Source organism: Puntigrus tetrazona, chromosome 5 (genome assembly GCF_018831695.1).
Source record: "Puntigrus tetrazona isolate hp1 chromosome 5, ASM1883169v1, whole genome shotgun sequence".
In the NCBI taxonomy this organism is placed as follows: domain Eukaryota; kingdom Metazoa; phylum Chordata; class Actinopteri; order Cypriniformes; family Cyprinidae; genus Puntigrus; species Puntigrus tetrazona.
The window spans coordinates 6,718,730-6,741,559 of record NC_056703.1 but is presented as its reverse complement, the minus strand read 5'-3'; the positions used below and the strand labels follow the sequence as shown (position 1 = coordinate 6,741,559).

The 22,830-nt window shown below is 37.2% G+C and overlaps 1 protein-coding gene across 5 annotated transcripts in view; it reads right to left on the bottom strand.

Moving 5' to 3' along the window:
• The window catches only part of dab2ipb (DAB2 interacting protein b), a 110,778-nt gene that overhangs the window by 21,249 nt on the left and 66,699 nt on the right, over positions 1-22,830 (bottom strand). For 4 of the 5 annotated variants that reach the window (XM_043238316.1, XM_043238318.1, XM_043238317.1 and 1 more), the window contains 3 exons: positions 10,872-11,025; positions 10,046-10,144; positions 7,077-7,631 (listed from right to left, as the gene is read on the bottom strand). In XM_043238316.1, the coding sequence (XP_043094251.1) occupies positions 7,077-7,631; positions 10,046-10,144; positions 10,872-11,025 (808 nt within the window). Of the gene's footprint in view, positions 1-7,076; positions 7,632-10,045; positions 10,145-10,871; positions 11,026-18,791; positions 18,947-22,830 lie in introns of those variants that run through there. The other variant, XM_043238319.1, reaches the window with a different exon arrangement.

The following is a 22,830-nucleotide window of genomic DNA, read 5'->3' as shown; positions in this document are numbered from 1 at the left end:
TTGACAGCATCAGTTAGGATTGTATTTATTGATTTATATTTGTGCATATTTTATTTGTGCATTATATGTTTCCCAGAATGCAAAGTCTGTCAATTTTACATATTTGCAAAAAATACATTTTTCCGCATTTAAGAATGCACTAGTCGCATAACCAGTACGTACCATATGGGCTAAAATATACAATTCTAATATAGATTTTATGGGGTCTGTAAGCACTGTATACTCTGTGCGAGGATCAATTCAGACGTCATCAGATCATTTTAATCATGTGATTACATAATGACTGCTACAGGCCTATACTTTGTACTGTGAAGTCAATATCTGCATACTGGGTTATAAAAATAGCAGTCCACATGATCATCTCTTGCCAGGAATAATAACACGTGTTGCAATCAGGCACAGAAATGACATCACATTTGCATCATATCACGAAACGGATTAATACCTTGTCTAACCTCAAACTCTTGAGACGCATGAAAAAGTGTTAAAGTGTGTGTGCCTGGAGAGCCCGCTGAAGTGGATGTCACATCTACAGCGAAGCACGACTTCTGTAATAGCTGTCAGGGCAATGTGCTGCTTCAGACCAGAAATGACATCCTTTCAGAGCCAGCCTGCCTTAAAGTGCAGCCAAGCGAGATGGAGAGAGAGAGAATGGCAGAGCATGAGTCTAAGACAAGATAAGGAGATAGAGAGGTGATGGAGAGAGGGAGAGGGAGGCGCGATGGGGAGAAAACAAGAAAAAGAAAGGGTGACGGATGAGCAGGGGGAAAGATAAGGGTGCTGAAGGAAAATGCAGATAATGACTCTCGTCTCGTGTTTCTAAGTTAATGATGGAAGATGTCGGTCGAGCTGTTGCTTTGCCACAATCCAATATATATGTGTTATGAAGAATGTACTTCGAAACTACAAAGCATTCAAAAGTTTGACGTCAGTAAGCATGCATTAAATCGACTAATTGTGAAAAAGGACATTTATGTTTCAAATAAATATTGTACTTTATAATAAAAATGATAATAAGGCAATACCAATAATCACCTGTGTGCGCAAAAAAATAATTAATAAATACTTGAGAACCAAATCAGCATATTAAAATGATTTCTGATGGATCATGTGACACCGAAGACTGGGGTAATGGCTTTGCATCACAGCAATATATTACACTCAAAAATATATAAAAAAATAAAACAATTGTTTTAAATTGTAATGATACTTCGCAATATTACGTTTTTACCACGCTTTTGATGAAATGCAATCTTGGTGAGCATAAAATACTTTTTTTAAAATCAGCAAATTTTTGAAAAGAAAGAAATATATTGATAATTGTATACTTGCATGCAAATACAAACAATGTTTACTAAAAGGCACACAAACTTCTGTAGTAGGACAAAAAAAAACAAAAAAAAAACCCATCCCGATTTTGATGTGGCGAGAAAGTTAATTTTCAAGAACATTATCCAGCTGATGAAATATTTAAAAAGCACCGTAGAACAATTGTCAAACTGTTTCTGGGGAAACATTTTCCCAGGTTTCCATGACTGTGGAAATCCTTTCAAGTGTGCGAGCTACAATTCTCCCCAATTGACTGTATATTTCATCTTCCTCCAAAGTTTATTTAGCGGGAGGAAAAAAAAAAGGAATGTACGATAAAAATCACACCCCCATGAAACTCAAGCAGGTGATAAATGAGTGTTATTGTGTCCTCTTGGGCTTGTGGTCTCTATGGGATATCTTTCCTCCATATTTTAAATCACGAGCACACTGGTCTCAGGTTCAGTCGGGGGGAATACAGCGACTGTATCTACTGATAGAAAAGTCTAATGTGAACACTTCAAAATTACCTTAACAGACTGAATGCATTACCAGAGTGAGAGACGTTCAGTTGTCAAGATTCCATCAGATTATCCTTCCCGGCGAATCTGTCACTGCAGGCTCGGTTTGGTGGTTCAACTAACCGTGTCCAGACTTTTCAAAGGAATATAAACAGACAAGCTCTGTTATCCACACAGAGGAGTCCGCTTCATCTTCATTTGAACCTAATTTAGTCCAATTTAATTTTGTTCTGTCGACTTATGCATCTGTCAGAAACAGACAAGGCAGCTGAAGTAGAACAAAGAACTCCTAAAATACATCTTCTACATCTGCTTTAAGCACTCACAAAATGACTGTTCAAATATAATTGAGTGCTTTAATCGCACCGAGACTTAAAGCAGACGTGACGTTAGTAAAGTAAAGCGCTAAATTCCTTGCATAAAATGCTCATTTAGAGGATTAGTTAAAAAATTTAAATTGTGTCATCATTTACCCATATGTCATTCCAAATCGGTATGTTTTTTTTTAGGGAAGTGTATTTTGAAGAACCAAACAGTTATTGGTCTCCAAGGACGTCCATAGGGAAAAAACACTGTGTTGAATCAATGGGGATCAACAACAGGCTGATTACCAGTATTCTTCGAAATATCTTCTTTTGTGTTCAAAATAAGAGACATTTTTGAGTGAACTACCCCTTTAAATAAGATCTACGGTTAGGCAATATAGCTAAAATTTTGTAATATTTTTCAGCATTTCCAAGATATTCGGTCTACATCTTCATTTGCAAAGAACGGGTTTAATTTTGAAGTAGAAGAGCAGTGACTGGTTTTCCATACATACTTTTTATTAAATAGTACATATTTAATTTGCTGCTTGCTAATAGTTTGTTTAGGTATTGGGGAAATAGAATAAGGTCATGCAGAATAAGGAATTAATATGTAATTAATTAGCCCTAATAAAATATATTATTATAGCAATATGCATGCTAATAAGCAACTAATAGATGTAAAATAAAAAAAATTTTTTTGGAGTACTATTCGTGCATAATGCACGTTTCTTAATACTAAGCCTACAAAATGTTTTAACGTCACTATTGATCTTTAAATATATTTTTATTGTTTAAATATTTTTAAAAAATTTTACATTTTAAAGAACAATATTATTTAAAGTCTACCTAAAGTATACTTGCAATAGTTCGCTTCACACAATCAAATATACTTCAGTATATCTTTAGTTTTACTGCAACACCACACAATTAAAGTGCATTAACACTTTACAACATTTTACTGGAATAGGTAAAAGTTTGTTAAGAAATCTTTTGCTCACCAAGGCTAGATTTAATTAACAGCACCAACCTGACACTTTTCCATTTTAATGCATTTTAAAAGGCAATTTATTCCTATGATGGCCAGTCTTTATTTCTATTTTTACTACTGAAGGTAAACTATATTTATTTTGTCTTGACACACATGCAACAGGAACTTAATGAGTAAATGAGCGTTTTAAAATCATAGTGATATTTCCTAATTTTATATCAATGGAATATATTGTGACGTCTCATAAAAGGCAGTTGTATTAAAGCGCATGTAATCAGCTGGTTTAATTATGCATATTGATAAATAACAAATTCACATCACAAAAGAAAGTAGACTGTATTTTACAGCCGTCCTCGAAACAAATGACCTTGGACAGCTTGGATGATTCCATCAGTGTTACAGTTTTTACGGCCCATATCCCTCAAGGCTTCTTTGTGAAGCAAAGTAATTAAGGAGCAGTAATTAACAGCATCAGACTAACAGTCCTGATCCCTTCCTGAAGGACCCAGGAGACAGCGGACGAGGGCCAGATAGGATATGAGTGACATAACAACTGTCCGGTTACGATGACCCTCTGTGAACACTGTTGGCGGACCCAGTTCCTCCGGTAGTTACTGAGGTCAAGTGCAGCTGACCAGCGAAAGACACTAATGACTTTTAATAATGCAATAAGAGCGGCCGATCTCGGGAGTCAGCACTCACGGGATAACGATGCAGATCAGTCAGCGGTTCGTGGACCAGTGACCATCTCTAATGAAACCGGGCTGGTTCACAACTTACACTGAGTGCCGTTCGGTCAAATGAAAGCATTGGTATAAAGGCTTGCGTCGCTGATACGAGCCGCTACAAACTGACCGTTTAATTCCCTTGTCATTTCCAACAAATGTCCAGTCATTTGTGATTACTGCTTGGATGAAGGCTTTTACAAAATCCTTTTGATTGAGAAGGATTCATTAATGAATCATTTAGACCGGTTTGTGAACCAGTTTGACAAATTCATTTGAAAAGAACTGACTCAAAAGAGCGACTTGCTCACAAATGGTACAGCGTTGCATCATTGTGAAGCAAGTTTTATACTAAACAAGAGCAACGGCTATCTAACAGATATCTTTATCTCTAAAAAAATATATTTTATAGCAAAAAGTGTGTGAAAAATAGGATAATGGATAATTCATTCAATACCTTTACCGTTTATCAAAGACTTGTTCTAGAATATTTTCCCTGATACTTTTTGAGTGACTGTGGCGAGGCTGGACTAGTCCTTATCAGGGTTCTAAAAGGGGTTTTATCACGAAGAATCAAGTAAATTGCATGAGCAGAAACTTTCAGGACTCTCAAATTGTAACTTTTAAAATCCTTTAACCTCTCACTTTACCAATACTGAAAAGTCTTGACAGACATACACACATCAATAATGCCGTGTTGAGGCAATATAAACACATACACACTATCATTCATAAACGCTAGAAAAACGAATGGGTGTTTAGTGGCTAAGAAGTACATACTGTTCCTAGACCTGTGTAGCTTTAATCAAACATTATAAAGTGACTGGCGTATTTCCTAGTAAACTATGAACCCTCAAATTCCGTAAGGAATATGTAAGGCGGGAATGCATGACTTCACATCCGAACAGCATCCTACACTGAGGGATCAATCTGAAGTATGCTCATTCTGTAATTAACCAAACATCATCTGGCAAGTTTTTATTCTCAAGTGACGTTGCAGTCTGGAAGCAAAGGGGCTAATAAAATATACTCTGTGAGCCGTTAAACTGGCCACCATGACTGCTGATGTACTGCTGAAGTGATGCCAACAAAAACCTCTGACCTCTGCTGAAGCCGATTTCATAAGTGACAATTAACTTAAGCTTTGCACTGACACCCAATATGAACAAATGATGAAAAGACCTCCCCTGTAGTATAAAAAACTAAAGGTGTCATGCTTCATTTCACTGATTCTCTATGATTTGAAGTAATGGCACTGGAATAACTACTTTGATAGCTGGCTGCAAGACGTTGGACTAAAATACTGCACTGCGCAAGCAAAAGAAATCGGTTTCTTGAGAAACTACCCTTGTGCCCGGACCCTGATTAAAAACATAGTGGTAGATTTACTACCTGAAAATCTTGTTTCATGCTTAGTTTGTCTAATTAGACTCCACACACAGGTCAGGACAATGAGAATATTCAGCTAAAAAAGTATCCAGCCAAATTGTCTTTTGTCTGTCCTGTACTTCCTCAAAGCGAACAGTCACATTGGAGCAGTCTAAACACGCTCTTCACTAAATGCCACACATATACTAGAGGCTTATCCACCTCCATCTAAGGTCATTTTGCCTTTGTGTTTATATCATCCCGTGAGTCACTGCAAACATAGCATTTACAACAACCCCGAATCTGCCAATCAGGGCCAGACGGACTTAAAAGCAGCCAATACAGATAAGAGCAGCCGTATTAATACCTCCCTTATGGTATAATGGGAAGATTTGCTATTTTGCTCTCTGGATCCAGCGGTAGGCTGTGAGAACCAGGGGGAGATAATCCCTCCGAAATACCTCTCAGCATGAGAAATCCGACACACACAAATACAAAGATTCACAGATGTAGCCAATACAAACTACACACAATCTCTTTAATGTAGTATCCCATTGTTAACCCAAACAGCAAGGAATAACAGCGGGATACTACAGCGGAGATAACAAACTGGAATTGGATTGCTTTTGATTCAGCGTGACCTCTGAAGTTCAGTAAGAGCATCAATGAAAACAAAAAGTACAACAGTAAACAAGTAAAGCAAAGTAAACATACATTCATATATATATATATATATATATATATATATATATATATATATTATATATATATATATATATATATATATATATATATATATATATATATATATATATATATATATATATATATATATATATATATATATATATATATATATATATATATATATATATATATATATATATATATATATATATATATATATATATATATATATATATATATATATATATATATATTTATTATATATATATATATATATATATATATATATATATATATATATATATATATATAATATATAATATATTTATATTAATTTCATATTGATTAATAGAATAACGTTGCACTAAATTTAGAATATTAATGTAAATTTTTTGTTATGGAAATATTTTAAATCACAAAATACTGTTAAAGGAATAGTTCACTCAAAAATGAAAATTCTTTCACCATTTACTCACCCTGTATGAAATTTTGAAAAAACATTTGTAACCAGGCTGTTGTCCTACCATGGAAGTCAATGTTAATCCAAAACAGCCTAGTTATAAACTTTTTTCCGAAATGTCTTCGTTTTTGTTCGGCAAAGAAATTCATACAGGTTTTGAACTACTTGAGGGTGAATAAAAGATGACAAAATGTTCATTTTTGATTGATCTTTTCCCTTGAGCTTTCCGATCTATTACATATGATATGTTATTTATGCAGGTAAAAAAAAATATATAAAGCACTGTAAGTCATGTGACAAGCTTTCCCAGATGAATACATTTACATTCGGTGTAGCAAAAACCTTCAAAAGTCTCCTATTAGAATTACAAATTTTATGCATGCAGTAGATAAATATGGACTTTAGGTCATGCCTGTAAACTTGTGGTGGTAAAGCATGTATGTATATATATATATATATATATATATATATATATATATATATATATATATATATATATATATATATATATATATATTGTTGCATAAACACAACCAATTTATACTGTTGAAAAAAGCTATTTTATTTTACACTCTTACTGTGTTATACTCTTATAATATTGTTACATGTTATTATATGTTATATTATACTAGCATGTTTTATATATTCGCCTCTATCACTTTGCAGGTGCACAGTTTGAAAACCCTAAAATCTGTTAGACTTTCACAATACCTTTGCTTTGCCGGTGCTCTGTAAGATGTGCACCAGAGCACAGGCCATCTCCTCCTTGTTCTTGACGCTGATGACCGGCTCCAGCACAGAGCAGAGCAGCATGTAGTTGTTGGTGGTGTACTCTGCAAACTCTTTGTAGAGCTCCATGGGCAGGATGTTCATGCTCTGGTACCGGGCCTTGATGCGGACCATGGGGCCAGCCGTTTTCCCTTTCCCTGGATTGGGTTGGCTAACCGGGTACCACTTCTCGACCAGCTGCCTGCTCGTGACATTCACCACTGGAATGCTCACCAGACCCACGTAGTTGTTCTTGTCCTTTTTCTTCTTCTTATCCGAGTCCCTGTAGAGGTGGACGGTGATGTTCTGGACCGCGGGGAGGTTATTGAACTCAAAGTGTTCACCCCAGAAGACGTTATCTGTCTTCAGCTTGCAGGTGGTGCGGGCATAGAGGCCGTCGTCCAAGCAGAGCTCGCAGAAGTACTTTTTCTTGGCCGGAAGGTCCTTAGCTTCGATGATCCACAGCTGGAGCGTATTCTCCACCCGCCGACTGTTGTCCTGGAGACGGAAGGGCATTGTGAGGTCAGTGGACTGTTAGGCTGCCATGTCACGGCTATAACGGATTATTACCGCATCAGTGTGGCATCTAACAGGGTCAGTGATTTAGACATGACGTGATTAAATACCCTCTGCTTCAGATCGCCCACCCTTGGCTTGAAATTAAAAAGCCCTTTATTTTAGATCACTTCATGTCCTTCCCATAAAGATAGCAGGGCGGTGCTGTAAATACTGTGTGACATCATTCAGCAGTTAATGTCATTCACCGGCCTTTTTTTTAATAGAACAGTCTTGCCAGTGTGAAGTCATGTGGTTTAATATATACGAGAGACGGCCATAAAGTTGACCTGCATCATGCTGCAGTTAAGGTTAAGCCTTTCTTGGACTATAATAGAGGTTAATTTATAGATATCCCTCCCTCCTCTTATAACTTAGGAGGCAATGGAGGATGAGATCAGGATAAAATTAAATGTCAGTTATTTCTAAGGCCACAGATCATCGTGAATCACTGAACTGAACAGACTAAAGCCCTCACTCACCAGCGGTATACAGCAATTCTTGGGCCTCCGCACTGCCCCGCCCACAATTAGTGATGTCATGCAGAAGCATCTGCATTATTACCCGTGTTATTTCCATTAATCATGCAGACCTAGGCTGCGTAATAGAGGTGTAACGGTTAAAAGGTTAATTAAAATTCTGCCATTGATTACTCACCCGTCGTTCCAAACCAGTTTGACCTTCGTCTTCGGAACACAAGTTAAGATATTTTTGATCAAATCAGAGAGCTATCTGACCCTCCGCAGACGGCGACACAACTAAAATGTTCCCAGCTCCCGAAACATAGTAAATACATTGTTAGAACAGTCCATCATGTGACATCAGTAGCTCAACTTCAGTTTTGTGACGCTGTGAGAATACTACGAGAAAACAAAAATAACATAACTCAATCATTCTTCTCCCCCCGAGTTACGTTTTACAACGCATACGCACGTTTTGTAAAACATTGCTTATTATATACATGTGCACGTGAACGTAAACAAGCCTGATTACTTCAAATACATTCTTAATCTCCAAAATGTTGGAAGACGTAACTCAGTGGAGGAGTAAATTACGTTTTTTTTGCTTTGTTAGCGCAAAAAAAGCATTCTCGTAGCGCTTCAAAACTGAAGTTAATTTACTAATGGACTATTTTACCGATGTATTAACTAATGTAACATTTCTGGGAACATTTCAGTTGTGTCGCTGTCTATGGAGGGTCAGATAGCTCTCTGATTTCATCATAAATATCTTACATTGTGTTCCCGAAATAAACGAGTAATTAATGATAGAATTTTTACTTTGGCGTGAAGTAACCCTTTAAAGTTACTCACAGTTTTAGAGTAATGACTGGCCATATTCAAGCATACACCACTGAACGAAGAGTTTGTGCATGTTTTTTTTTTGTTCATTGTTATGATTGCAATTTAATGGGAAGCCAGAATGCTTTTCCATTGATAGAAATTGCTATTTTTAAATAAAAGCTGGAGTACGGTGCAACTGTGTGCTGTTTATATTTTTTTTAACTGTTACACCCCTACTGTATAAAGATTCTTGAATAATAAATAATACATACGTACATAAATAATAATCCAGTTTCCATTTTTGAGTGAACTATACCTTTAAGGCTTGACGGATGAACTGCTCTCTAACAGCAGATGACTGTACTAAAGGCACTGGGCATTGCGTAGGGCCCTAGTTCTCATGGATATTCCCACACAAATAAACACCCACTAAGGCAATTGATTTTGCATCTCGGTATTGAGGTGCTCCATTGTGCGCCCTCATCACAGATAATGAACTAATTAGGCAGACAGAAACGGGCCTCTGCCGCAGCAGCTAATGCCTGAGCTATGATCATCTCCACACTACTACAGCATCAACATCTGTCTGAAAGCATCATCTGTTCACGGCAAAGCTCTGTAAAGCCTGGCTCTGGTGTTCACCTCAGAAACCCACCGAGTAATTAAAATGTAAGACTGAGCGATGGGGAGACATTAAACACATCCCCAGGCAAGCTGTGAAGAAGGCAAATATAACTTGAAGGTTGTGCTTGAATTTTTGGTTCCAATCTAATTAATCATTAATTTGCTTAATCATTGATTGGTGAGATGAGGTCTTTTTTTTTGGCGCGCTCAAAGCGGCCATATGTTTTGCTGTTTCTTCCCTGCGTCTCATGTGCTTATATCAAAGAGCGCTGGAAAATAAAAACCTGCCCTGAATTTCATCATTCTTACAGACGCAGAAACATTATTTGATGTCTCTTTTTTTTCTTTGCATTGAGTTGCATTTCTTCAGTAATAAATCAAAGCATCTCCATCAGGTATGATTTTGACCTCTGCAGGTATAAAAGTATGTCTGCAGAAAGGCGGGTTTACCTTATTGGGGTGGATGGCCCGTCGCAGGTTCTCCATCCATTTGTCTCTCTCTGCGGCTGAGCGACAGGAAAAGCACTTACTACCTGTGGAGGTGCTCACCTGGAAAAAAGGTTGATAATTGTTAGCTTGGTGCAACAATCTCACGGCTTCCAGCTCGCTTCAAAAGCAATCCTGTGCTGTCTTGTAACGCCATTTTTAAAAACGTGTCAAAAAAACGTTTATTTTGGGTTTAATGCAGCATTTAAAAACAAGCTCAGAAATCTGGATATAGTCAATCACACGTTCTAAACATAAATCAGCAATAAATAAAGCTATAAAACAAGCTGCATATAAGAGATCTAAACAGAATCAAAATTAAACAAAACAGGAAAAATTCTGCTCTATACAGAATTCACGGGTTTGAATGAAATTCTTTCATTTGATTTGATTCTGAATTTGATTATATTCTTATTTAAACCACAAGCTCTTGCTTTGATACGATACTTATTTTGATTAAATTCTGGCTTAATCCATAAGCTCTTGATGTGATTTGATTGTGGTTTTAATTATTTTAAAAATTATTTGGAAACATTTCAGTTATAATACCCAATTTTACACAATTCATTCTCTCTTTTTTTAATGTAGTGGAAAAATTGTTCCCCACTAAAATTCTAATTATTCATTAAAAATTTAAGCTGGAATATTGGGACTGTTCAATTAAGATGCCTCTGAGTCTGAAAATCACTGTCTGTGTCTTGACATATGTTTATGTGATCTAATCAATACAGGTTATATACTGTAATAAATTTACTGATTGATTTAATGTGAGTGAAAGAGGTGTTTATACCTCAAAGCAGTAATCTTGCCCGAGGATGGAGCTGTGCACTGGTTTAATAAGGACCTCCTCCTCCATGCTGAGGTCCAGAGCTTCTACTGCACTGCTGGGACTGAGCAAAGACTCGTGAGAACGCGACTCCTTCAGCCTGGGCATCAGATGAGACCTGAGACAGAAACACAGCAACCAGTGACACAAGTGTCTCTCGTGTACACACACACACACACTTTCAATGCGCACATAATCGTTTATCTTAAAAAGAAGACGAGATAACCGAATGGGTTTATTTATGGCAACCACAGAGCAAGTGTTATCATCACTGCCTAAATTGCAGGTGTAATATGAGGACACATGTTCTGGTCCTATTCACAGCCAGTATGCTGAGACAACAGAGTCTGTAGGCAGCCTTAAAGAGATATACAGGACACAGCAGTTTTGAGGATCAAAGAATAATAGGTGTTTGAACCTCAACAACATAGCAAAGTGTGCAATAATAGAGGTCACACAGGAAATGTTACAGTGGAAACAAACAATTTAAACTTAAGAAAAGTTCTGAACTGGGTCGGAAAAAGAACCTCGGAATGTTCCGTATGATATGAGACATATATAGTGCGTAAATGTATTAATTACTCATTAGGGATGCGAACACAGGCTTGCAGCATGTGTTGTTTGATCAAAGTGTTTACGTGATCTGATCACTACAGGTGTTATTAACTGAGCTGTCGGTTAATGTTAGCGTGCGCGGAAACTGATTAGTGCTCTGACAAGATAATTAGTGCCTTTTCCAAACTGTTAATTATCTCTTAATAATATAAAATAGCGTTAAAAAAAATCTCTGCCATTTCAACAACCGTTGAAAAAATTCAGAAAGGTACCAGATGATAAAAGAAGTTATGCGTGCATGTGTGAAGAATGAAGCCATTTACGATGCCAATACCACTTGTGTCACATCAATTCAACACGTTCCGCATCCGTAATAAACAGTGATGGGAGATAGCAAGCATATCATTGGAAAATCCAACATGTTTACAGCTGTAATTAGAGTGGGAGATCTCATCTAAGATGAAGCCTGTGTTGGTCTGAACTGACGTTAATTAGTGCTTGCTACAAAGCAGATCTGATCTGGGAACAGTTCCACTACTCATTCCTTCATGTCAGATGGAGAGAGACGTGCACAGAGCGCTCTTCATCTTCTGATCTCCAAGGAATAGATCACACAAAAATGAAAATTCTGTCATTATTTACACCCCCAATCTTGTTTTGCAGCATACCCCCTAAAAATGAGGTTGCTGTGCATTTGGCTACGATGCAGATTTAGTATAGTAGGTTAGGTGAGGCATCAGAACACAGATTAAAATGGATTCAGTTCTATTGTGACAACTCTCTGAAGATTTTAGCATGGTAATGGATATAACATTGTTAATGTATTTGGTCTTGGTGGAATAGATCTGCTATGCCGCTGCTGCTGCAAGCGAGTACAAGAACTTGCGACATCCGATCCATGCTTTGAGCATGCTTTGAGCATATAAGATATACTGCTGCTGCAAAAATGGCATACAAAATAACCTATAGAAGATCTACACAGGTGGAGATGGGGAAGGAGGAGGCTGAATACCAAAACAAACTTGTAGCCAGTCAGCAAGGGTTGTGTCTGTGCACAAACAGTTGAACAGCCGAGCGACAAAGATAAATGTATGCGGAACGAAAAGGCAAGAAGTATGACCCGTGTAAATCGTATCAGCTTTTCAATGCTGGAGAGAACTCAAGGAGCGGAGGGTCTGTGTTCGGATGCCGAGATTGCTACTATAACACTTTAGAATAGGTAACATTAGTTAATTAGTAACTATGACTTAAGTAAGTTAGTAAGACTATAGTAGACTCCATTAAGACTTAGTAATAGTTAATAAATTTAGGTGTTGGGTAGGATTAGGTATGTAGAATAAGAAATTCATATGTGTTTAATTAGCACTAACACAAAATAATATTCTTGTAATACGCATTGTAATAAGCAACTAATAGGTGCAACTGTAAAATAAAGTGTTATCAGAAATTTTTGGGTGAACACTCGCTTAATAATTAACTAACACAAGATCAGTTTTTGAGCACTTGCTTAATGTGATGCTCTCTTGACATAAACCCACATTTCCCACCCAAACAAAGAAACAATCAAATCTTCTAGGAAGCGACCCACATCTCTCTCCATAAACAATCATCATCAACAGTTTGTTCATGTGTGTATCTCATAAATTATTTACTATTCTCTATTACCCTGAACTCTTTATTTACCTCCCTTCCCCCTCTCCTTTGTTTTCCTTTTCCTTGCGCTCTCCTTTCTCTCCTCCACAAAGATCTTCAGAGGTAAGACTATACTCCTGAGACCAGCCTTGTCTCCTAACCACTGAGGCTTCAGAGAGCGAAACGCGCATGTGTGTGTGTGTGTACACAAACTGGTTTATTTCTGATTGGCTGAGGTGAAACGAAGCAGAGGGCTCTGAGAGTAATTGGAGCAGAGGGGATTGTGGGATTGATCCACTCTTGAAGCAGAGTTAGAAAGACAAGAGTATCAAGCTAGGAGTCCAAACGAGAAACCAACGTCAGTTTTCCTGACCGGGAAACATTGACGGGATGACACTGACAGGAAGTATTGGGAATAGCTGTCAAAAACCAGCTTGAGAGAAAGGACGTTGGAAGAGAGAAAAGGAAAAAAATCTAAAGTAACAGTGTGTGTTGGGGGTTCATCTGAAATGACGTCAATCACTTAGTTACTGGATATGAAACTTTGAACATCAAAAGAATGTTCTCTAAAGAAGAACTTTTTGTTTTGAATGAAACAGACAGTTTCCTTGAATAGGACTTAATATTAGCTCTTCAAGACTGTATCATGAGAGAAGAAGGGATCAGGAGTAAAAATACCTCAGAAGCACTTTTTTGGTCCGCAAGTTTGGAAGGGGATCAAGTGCCACTGAAACAGAACAGTTCGGCACTTTCCACGGACTCATCCAAAGCTTATCTTTCGTTTTGAGGATAAGATAAAAGTAGTATCTTATCATTCAGAACTTTCTATGCAACACGAGACAATAACTCAGCCGCTTTTGAAACGTGAATATGAAGGGCTATGCCAGTGATTCCCTCAAAAAATTAAGTTCTGTCAACACAAACTGGCACTTTCAAGCTCTAGAAACGTAAAGAGCAGAAAAGAAGAAATTAAAGAAAAAGTCGAGAAGGTTCATTGTTGAACTTTCACATTTTTTGGAATTGTCAAAATTACACCGCTGTTGCTGCCCACACAGGTTCAGAAAGATCTCGAATTTCATCTAAAATATCTTAATTTGTTTTCCGAGGATGAACAGTAATTAATGACAGAATTTGATGCTAAATAAATCAAATAAAAATGATAAGAAGGAAAGATGTATTGAGCTCAGTAATGTCATCCCAGCTGCGATACAAAAGTGCTATCCTGAGTACAATCATATCTAATATTAGAAGTAACGTTTTTAAAGGACACCCAAGAAGAGCCCTTTTCTCATTCGTACTAATATGATGTAACAGCACATTCTGGATCAACTAAATATTGCCACCGGGCAAATCAGAGCGAAGTGCATTCTGGGAGTTAGAGGTGAGCCTAAGAGAGGAAAAAGGACATGTTCAGACAAGAGGATCGTGCCGAGGTGTACCCTGTGAGGAATGTGTGTATGTTTACCCGTCCTTGGCTGTCTATGTGTCGAAATAAGTCTGATTTAAAGGCAAGCGAGACTAATAAGGAGATGGATGTAGAACACAGACACATGGAAACACACCCACTGCTCCACATGGAGCGTGTCTCTAGAAGGTTAACTGTCACATCAGTCTAGCAGAATGAATGTTAATGTCAGCATTGGAGGCAATGAACGACACCGTATGAATGATAATACAGTCGCTCTAACCGTGTTCGCTGTGTGTGTGAAAGAGAGAATGTATTTTAGCCTGTTAGTGTGATGTTGGCACGCTCAGTGATGTGGTGTGCATGCTTAATGGCATGTGTTACAAGCTCTTTCATGTTATGCATCTCCTACCAATGAAAGCGAGCGCGTGCGAGCGCACGCTTTTGAGGCGGGGAGGCATTAACGCAAAAAAAAAAAAACGAGCCCAAAAGCTCACCTCCAAATACTTATCACCTCAAACAGAGCAGCGCGCACATTCAGTCTGCTGAGAAGCAACTGACCCGTTTGTCCTTGGAAAAGAATCCTTTTCATTACACTTTGCTACGTTCTCTCTTTATCTTTCATTTACTCGTTTTTTTTTTGCTCCAATTTTACCCAGAATCCTCTTCTTCCCAAATGGATTCATCCCCTGCGCGCAACGCTTCCTGTCTTCACAGTGCTCTGTATCTCTGTCTCTGTAAATATTTCAGACACTGCACCAGACATAAGTCACACTTCACCCTCCATCCCTCCTTTTCTGTTCTTCTTTTAAACTCTGAACGCTTTATTTTTTTCGGTCTTAGGCCATATCTTCAAAAAAATAAACAAATAAATGGAATAAACCAGACATTTGAATCTGGAAATAAACATAAAAAAGAGGTGATAGTGGCATGATAAAAAAAAAAAAAAAAGCGTTGCAATTTTTTTTTTTTCCCCGACAGCATGCAAAAGTAAGAAAGGAGAACGGAGTTAGAGATGCTCTATAAATAAACGTTTTGAACTATTATAAATGACAGACTGATAGAAGAAAAGAAGATTATGCTCTCGGGGCTACAGACTGCTTTGCAACTGAACTAATCATTTTTTTCAGTGAACGAGATCGCATTTTTTATGAGCAGCATACATTTGACTCGAAATTAGGCTTAACTATAAGCTACACAACAATAACAAACGCTAAAAACACTCAATTTCAATCATTCATTCGTTAACTACACTAATTTATATCAGTTTAATACACTCTGGTTACGACGACGCAAACCAGATTGCAAGTTACAGCGTATGCGTTTGATTCACTAAAATGAACCAGTTCATCCAAGTCAGAGAGAGAATCACAGCAACCCGCGGATAAACAACAAATACATGCAAGGAGGTCACCCAGCAATACCAGAATCACAATCAATAAAGCTTTTTATAAACAGGAGAACCAGGAGAGAGTCACTTGTCTTGTTCTCTGAATTGAACAAAAGATTTATAGCCCATGAGGCAAAAAGATGGCAATCCACTTTCCACAGTCGTCTTCTCAGTGAGAGCGTGAAGAGAGTTCACACCCTGATCAGTCATGTTAGATCTCCTGCTACGCACTCAACACTGGTAGTACTAGTAGACTAAACACATTTGACAAATTTGTCTGTGATGCTACCTAACATCTTAACGGTTTAACAAAAAAAAAAAAAAAAAAAAAAAAAAAAAATCTATTTATACATCAATAAGATGCTTGGTATGAAAGAAAAATAAATAAAATAAATGAATTCAATTTAAATCAATTTGATTCTTTTTAATCAACTTGAACTCGAAACGCTGAAAACACCGTCAATAAAAAAAAATCATGCACATGCATTTTCCATAGTAATTACAGCAAAATAAAAATAATAAATATATATACACATATACATATATATATATATTAATCTTCACATTAGACATGAATGAAGGTAATGTAATTTTATTAAAAAAAAAAATAATACGGTGGGCATTTACCAAGTTTTTGAGAAACTGGCTTGAACTGATAGGGCCAGTTTTGTAGACACTGAAAAAAGAAGTCAAGCTAATCCAATGAAGCCTAGTTGATCCTATACTGAAGACCGAAATAGTACGAGCTGGATTAAAAGACGATCCACTAAAGATCCTTCTCTAATTGCAAGTATGAATTTACACTTGAACTGCCGAACGCGAGTAAAACCCAGAAAAGATCGATAATCAAAATTAATGTTCTATGGAAACGTGCTCTTTGAGTTTCCCACATTTTAATTCATCTAGAACTTCTTCATCCCCTGCACGTGCACTGCCCTTAGCAAGGATAGAAACACTTACAACAAAATACAGTTCACAAATCAAAGCAACCTTGCACACGACATGAAAGAAATGGGAGGAGAAAGAAAAACAGGAAGATGTGCAGGGACATGCTCCCAAACACACAGGCCATCACAGCTCTTACACACACTGCTTGATACACACAATTCAGCCTTTCAGAGCACACATCACAGGCTCTTTTCAAATGCATGGGGTGTGGGTGTATGGAGCTCACATAGAAACAAAAGTTAAGGTCATGAGCACACACACAAACACATCTAGCGGGGTGCCTGGAGAATCAAACAGGGCATTACAGATAGACATGCATCTGTGACCTGTGCTGGCAAAATGAATCAGAAAGTTAAAAATTCAATCATTTTTGAGGTGTTTTTGACATTATATTAGATCCATGCATTACAGTAGGTGTTAATATATAGGTCGTCTGTCTTAATGGCAATTGATTAATGCTAATCAAATAAAAGAAAAGAGGGAATCGCTGCCTTTGTAGTTTGTAGTGCTGTCGCATTGTTTACATAATATATGTGTGTACTGTGTATATTTTGATTTTCTATATTTCTATGGTTAAAAAAAAAATCATAAAACAGTTGTTATTTTTAAATACGCATTTTTAGATGCGTTTTTACAATAAATGGAATGTGTTTTAATTTTTTTGCAATGATGTAAAATTTTATGCTAAACTAAAAAAAGTGAGTGGTTAAATTAGCCACGTCAGCTAGCAGAAAAAAAACCTCAAGGTGCATCAAAAATAACTAGTTTGATGAAGCTTTTATAAGACATTGAACACATTAAAACAGCCTTTAATCATTGCATACTGCTATGGCTAAAATCATAATGTCAATTAATGCAGTATATGATTAATCATGCAGCCTGAGGCTCTGCTGTCATTACTGTGTTCCCATTTAGAGAGAGAGAGAGAGAGAGAGAGAGAGAGAGAGAGAGAGAGAGAGAGAGAGAGAGAGAGAGAGAGATCAATGTACTAGGCTTTTTCGTTGCTTGGGTTTGGCTCTACCCTTGAATGGACCGCAACTACGGAAAGGTGAGTGTTTCCATGGCAACTAGCCGACAGGTACAATTTTAGCCCACCAAAAAAGAGCACAGCCCATAATGATCCACAGCACTGGAAATCATCACATTTAGCGAAGATGAAAAAAGAACATTTGACAAATCTATCCCTTTTATAGCTGTCATTCAGAAGGGCTGTAAATTGCTATCAAGCAGTAAATCTGTTCTGTTCTGCACGTGTGCGACGGAGGGCGGCAGCGGTTCGAATCAATAAACACTTGAAAACTGACCTTAAACAAGAAGAAGAGTGAAGGGCACAGGGTAGTAATCACCCTACATTCACATTAGTGGTCCGACAACGTGATTTTCTTTCATTTCCAAACTGTCACATTCTGTTCCCCCAACTGAATATTTAATGAATAATAAAATCTTCCTTTGAGGTCAGAGAAAGATAAAACGGAGAGACAGCAATCACAGTATCTTATTTTCGAAAACTTTCTTAGGTAATTGTGAATGCAATTCTACATGAATTCTTTAATTAGAATTCACTGAATTGTGACGGGATGACAGAATGAATCAAAAAAACAAGTAGATTTAAAATTACGGGGCAAATGAGCAGCGATATGATACTACAGATAAGATCACAGACTGATTATTTTCATTATTTTTTTTTTTACCGAACACAAGCAGCTTATATAGATGCAAGTTTCCTGGTTCCCTCTTAAAATGCGCTTTAAAACACACGCGTTATAGGCCTACTCTGAACTATGTTCGTGAAAAGCAAAATATAGCCATTAAAATGAGCTATAAACCTTTTCATAAATTTCACCACAAAACCATTCACACCGTATACGCAACTTCACTAACCACCGTTGAACGCCAGCTGAGCGTTCAAAACAAGCTCGAATCCAAAGTCTAAAGAACGGATAGATGTACTTACATTGAACTGCGAGGAAACCCAGCTCCATCAATCTACTCTCATGCCACTACCACATGCAAGCGAGCTCATTTGTGCGCATCCCATCTAAATTTTGCGCTTCGCCACATGGACCGTTAAGAGGAATTCTGTGGGATCTCTGGCTTCCGTGCCGCGTGCCGGAGAAGGGAACTTCCCACGGGATAACTGATAACGCACCTCCTCACTCACACGCCCCCGTTTAAACAGATAGCGTTCACTTTCCCGCATTCAACTCAATAACATTTTAACTTCCCAGTTTCACATTCCATACCTTTCACTGACCTTCATTTCATCATCCCTGATTAAATCTTTCATTAAGCACGCTTGCTTGTATTTTCCCAAATTGTGTAGTCACCTAAATGGACCAAAGCATAAGAGATGGCTATATAAATAATACGCACGCGAATACATGTGGAGATGATCTATTAACAGGTAAAACCGTGTATACGCATTTTTTAAACTCATTCCAGACACACGCAGCATGACAAAAGGAAGTGTGCGGCGTCCAGGACTTAAAACATTCCACGATCTATTTTTGTGTGGCTAGCAAGAACAAACATGACATCAAGACCGAAACATGCGGAACGGGAGAAAAAAAAAAACACCGTTTTTCAAGAAGTCAAAGGTCAAACAGACTTTCCCTATGCACCGCGCATGTTTGGAATGACCTTAATATTCAATGTTGAATATTTCTTTAACATATATTTGGGTTTTTTCACTATTATTTTTTAGATCTAGTAACACTCGGCCAATTTCTTTGTTTCACACCCATCCAACAGAACCGGCATTTCCATCAGGATCCTGAAGCGACCTCTCCACCATTTCATTTTTAGCCCATTTTGTGCATAAAGTAAGAGAGGGAGGATATGATTAAGCTTTCATGCAAACCTTTACACACAATCTCCTGCCCTCGCATCTGACATTAACACGCAGGCCAAATGGACAATTTCACAGTTATATCGTGGCAGAGAAACGAACAGGAGGTGGATGCCAGCACCTCCATATGCATATAAAAAAAAAGGAAATAAAGATGCGGTCGGTGCCAGGTTGGAAAACAGAGAGTGAAGGATGCCGGGAAAATTCAACACAATGACAGACTGAGGGAAGACTTGTCGTTCTCGAGAGAAATGGGCTAAATGTGCTAAACAACAAACAAATTAGCCTTGGCCTGAACGAATCCTGTCTGAATAGCGCAATACCACACATACACACAACGCCTTTGTCTTATCACAAGCAAACAGTTGAGCCCTTGGTGTTTACTGGGCATCTGGTTAAAGGCTAACCAAAGGTTGTTCTGGACTGGCTACTTCCGCGTTACAAACCACATAAACACACGCTCAATGACTTAAAAGAAAATCTACGACCCTGGTCTTCATTTTTGCTTTGAACAACTGGGAAAATCCCCTTAGAATCTCATTTACATATAAAATAACTACACAGAGAATCACTTAACTGATTACACTTTTTTTTAAAATTCAAATCTAATTTCAAAATACCAACGAGACTAGCGAGAACAGACCGTGATAGGAATAGATGCGTTCAAATGAAAGTGTTTGTCGTTTTCTCTTGCTCGTGCGGTTCTTGTTTGCGTTCGGTGTCAAAAGCGTGTAAAAATATTTGCGCATTTCTTTTTTCTGAAGCACTTTTCTCTGAAACGCTTTTTTCTGTGGATGAAAACAAAGCGCATGCACGAACATGCAGCCTTGGAAAGGAAACATTCCTGGCAGGTTCTTTCATGCCCATGAAAACATAAAAAGGAGGACAAAAAAAAAAAAAAAGAAGAAAGAGAGAAAGAGAGAGAGAGAGACAGACAGAGAGAAGCAGGACGTGATGAGGTTGAAGCATGAAGTCCTCGGTGACCTTCAACAAGAACAGGACTTATAGAAAGAACAGACATGACAAAGACGTGGGTTTTTTTTACATGAAGACAGGAAACTGACTTCTGTAGAAGCTGATATATTTATATACTTGTCTTATGACAGCCGTCAGCTGATACGGGCAGTGTGCATATTGTCCAGTTATTTACCGTCTCTGACACCAAGAGGCTTTGATGAACTGCAGCATAGAATACGACGACAAAAAGCCTTAACAGTCAAAACAGTCGATTAACTCGGGCTTGGGACAATTATGCCGCTGCACTGTTAAACTAAATCCCATTACGGCATCCATCACAAATAAAATTAAAAATGAAACAGTTTTGACCGCAGCATTAAATTTAGAACTTCTCACGTTGGGTCATCATTTATAATGTGCTTTTATAATGCAATGTGCATTATAACCAATCGCACACGATTCTGTCGAGCTTATGAATGCAACGGCCAATCAGAGGCGTCCTGACTGGTCATCGCCGAGCATTTGCTGACTAAATTCAAGATAATTATGTATTAAGTAATATATAGCAACTCCATTTTACGAATATAAATGACATCAGTTAAACATCTGAAATGGATTGCGATATGGAAAGAGTAATTGAACAGCATGCTTTACTTCTACTACTCTTTCTTATGTGTGCAGTTTAAGAATTACATAACCACAGTCGGCCACCCTGCCCAAGCCAGGCCATTAACTACGCCGTCCGTTCATCTATTCATCTCTCATGCCTCACTCCTCCTCCCTTTTGCATCCACCCATCACTCTATCTAGCAGCCTGGAAAAGCCGCTTACACACACTAGGCCAAAGGAGAAAATAACATGAGAACACACGCATACACACACACACACTCTCAAACGCGCGACGGGGCAGACCGAAAATCTGAATACCGGTCATTACAAGCAAACACTTCTATTCCCAGAGGTGCAAGTTGATTGGATTATTGATGAATTTGAGTAAATATTCCACTGCAGTTTGTTGCGTGGTTTCCTGTAACAGCATTGGATTTCAGACAGTGGTTCCAAAAATGGGTCACAGGTCTGTTCACAGACAACAGGGGATAAAATGATGCTAAATGCAATTCAAAAAAAAAGTACAACTAACCATATAATTGTGTGTTGTTAAGGTATCAAAAACAAAAAGCATATACACATTTAAAAGAGAGGAGAAAGGCTTCCCATATTGGTTGTTGTTAAATTTTTGGCACAAAATATTCATCTGTCACTTGGTAGACACTAGCCAATTTACACATATGCCAGCATAGACAGATTGTGACACATGCCCTCATCCCCGAAAACCATGAAAAAAAGTATGCAAGGTAAAAAAAAAAAAACAAAATACTAAAGATTACACTGAATATAAGAAAGCTTGCAGCAACGAGGCTTGTGCCAACCACAATTTGTTTTGTGCTTTGAGTTACTGGCTGCTGAGCGTGGAAGCCTGTTTCTGCTTCAGCAAAAAAGAAAAAAAAAGAGAAAAATGTGTATTTCCTAAAGTTAATAAAAAATGTGTATTTCTTATGTTAAAAAAATAGATTTATTTCCAATTCAGTCTGTCTAATGTAAATAATTATGAATACATTGGACATTCACAACAGCCACTATTTTTATACTTCTTATATTTTATTTTTATACTTCTTATATATATATATATTTTTTTTTATATATTTTATATATATATATATATATATATATATATATATATATATATATATATATATATATATATATATATATATATATTTTATATTATATATATATTTTATATTATATTTTATATTATATATATATATATATATATATATATATATATATATATATATATATATATATATATATATATATATATATATTATAATTATTTTATTTATTTATTTTTCTATTTCGACACTGGACGGTTGTAAAAAGCATTTCACTGCATGTCGTACCATGTATGTATGTGTATATGACTAATAAAATTTGAATTTGAATTTGAATTTGTTGTTCCTGTGCGGTTCACACGGTAGTATTATTAAATGTCACGTTTATCTTTTAAGAAGAGACGGTACAGTTTTGGGTCATCTCTTGATGTCCATTGTCAAACATGGGTCTCAGCGACACCACTGGAGAAGAAGCACAGCTGTAGAGAAAAGCTCTCAAATCACAGCACACA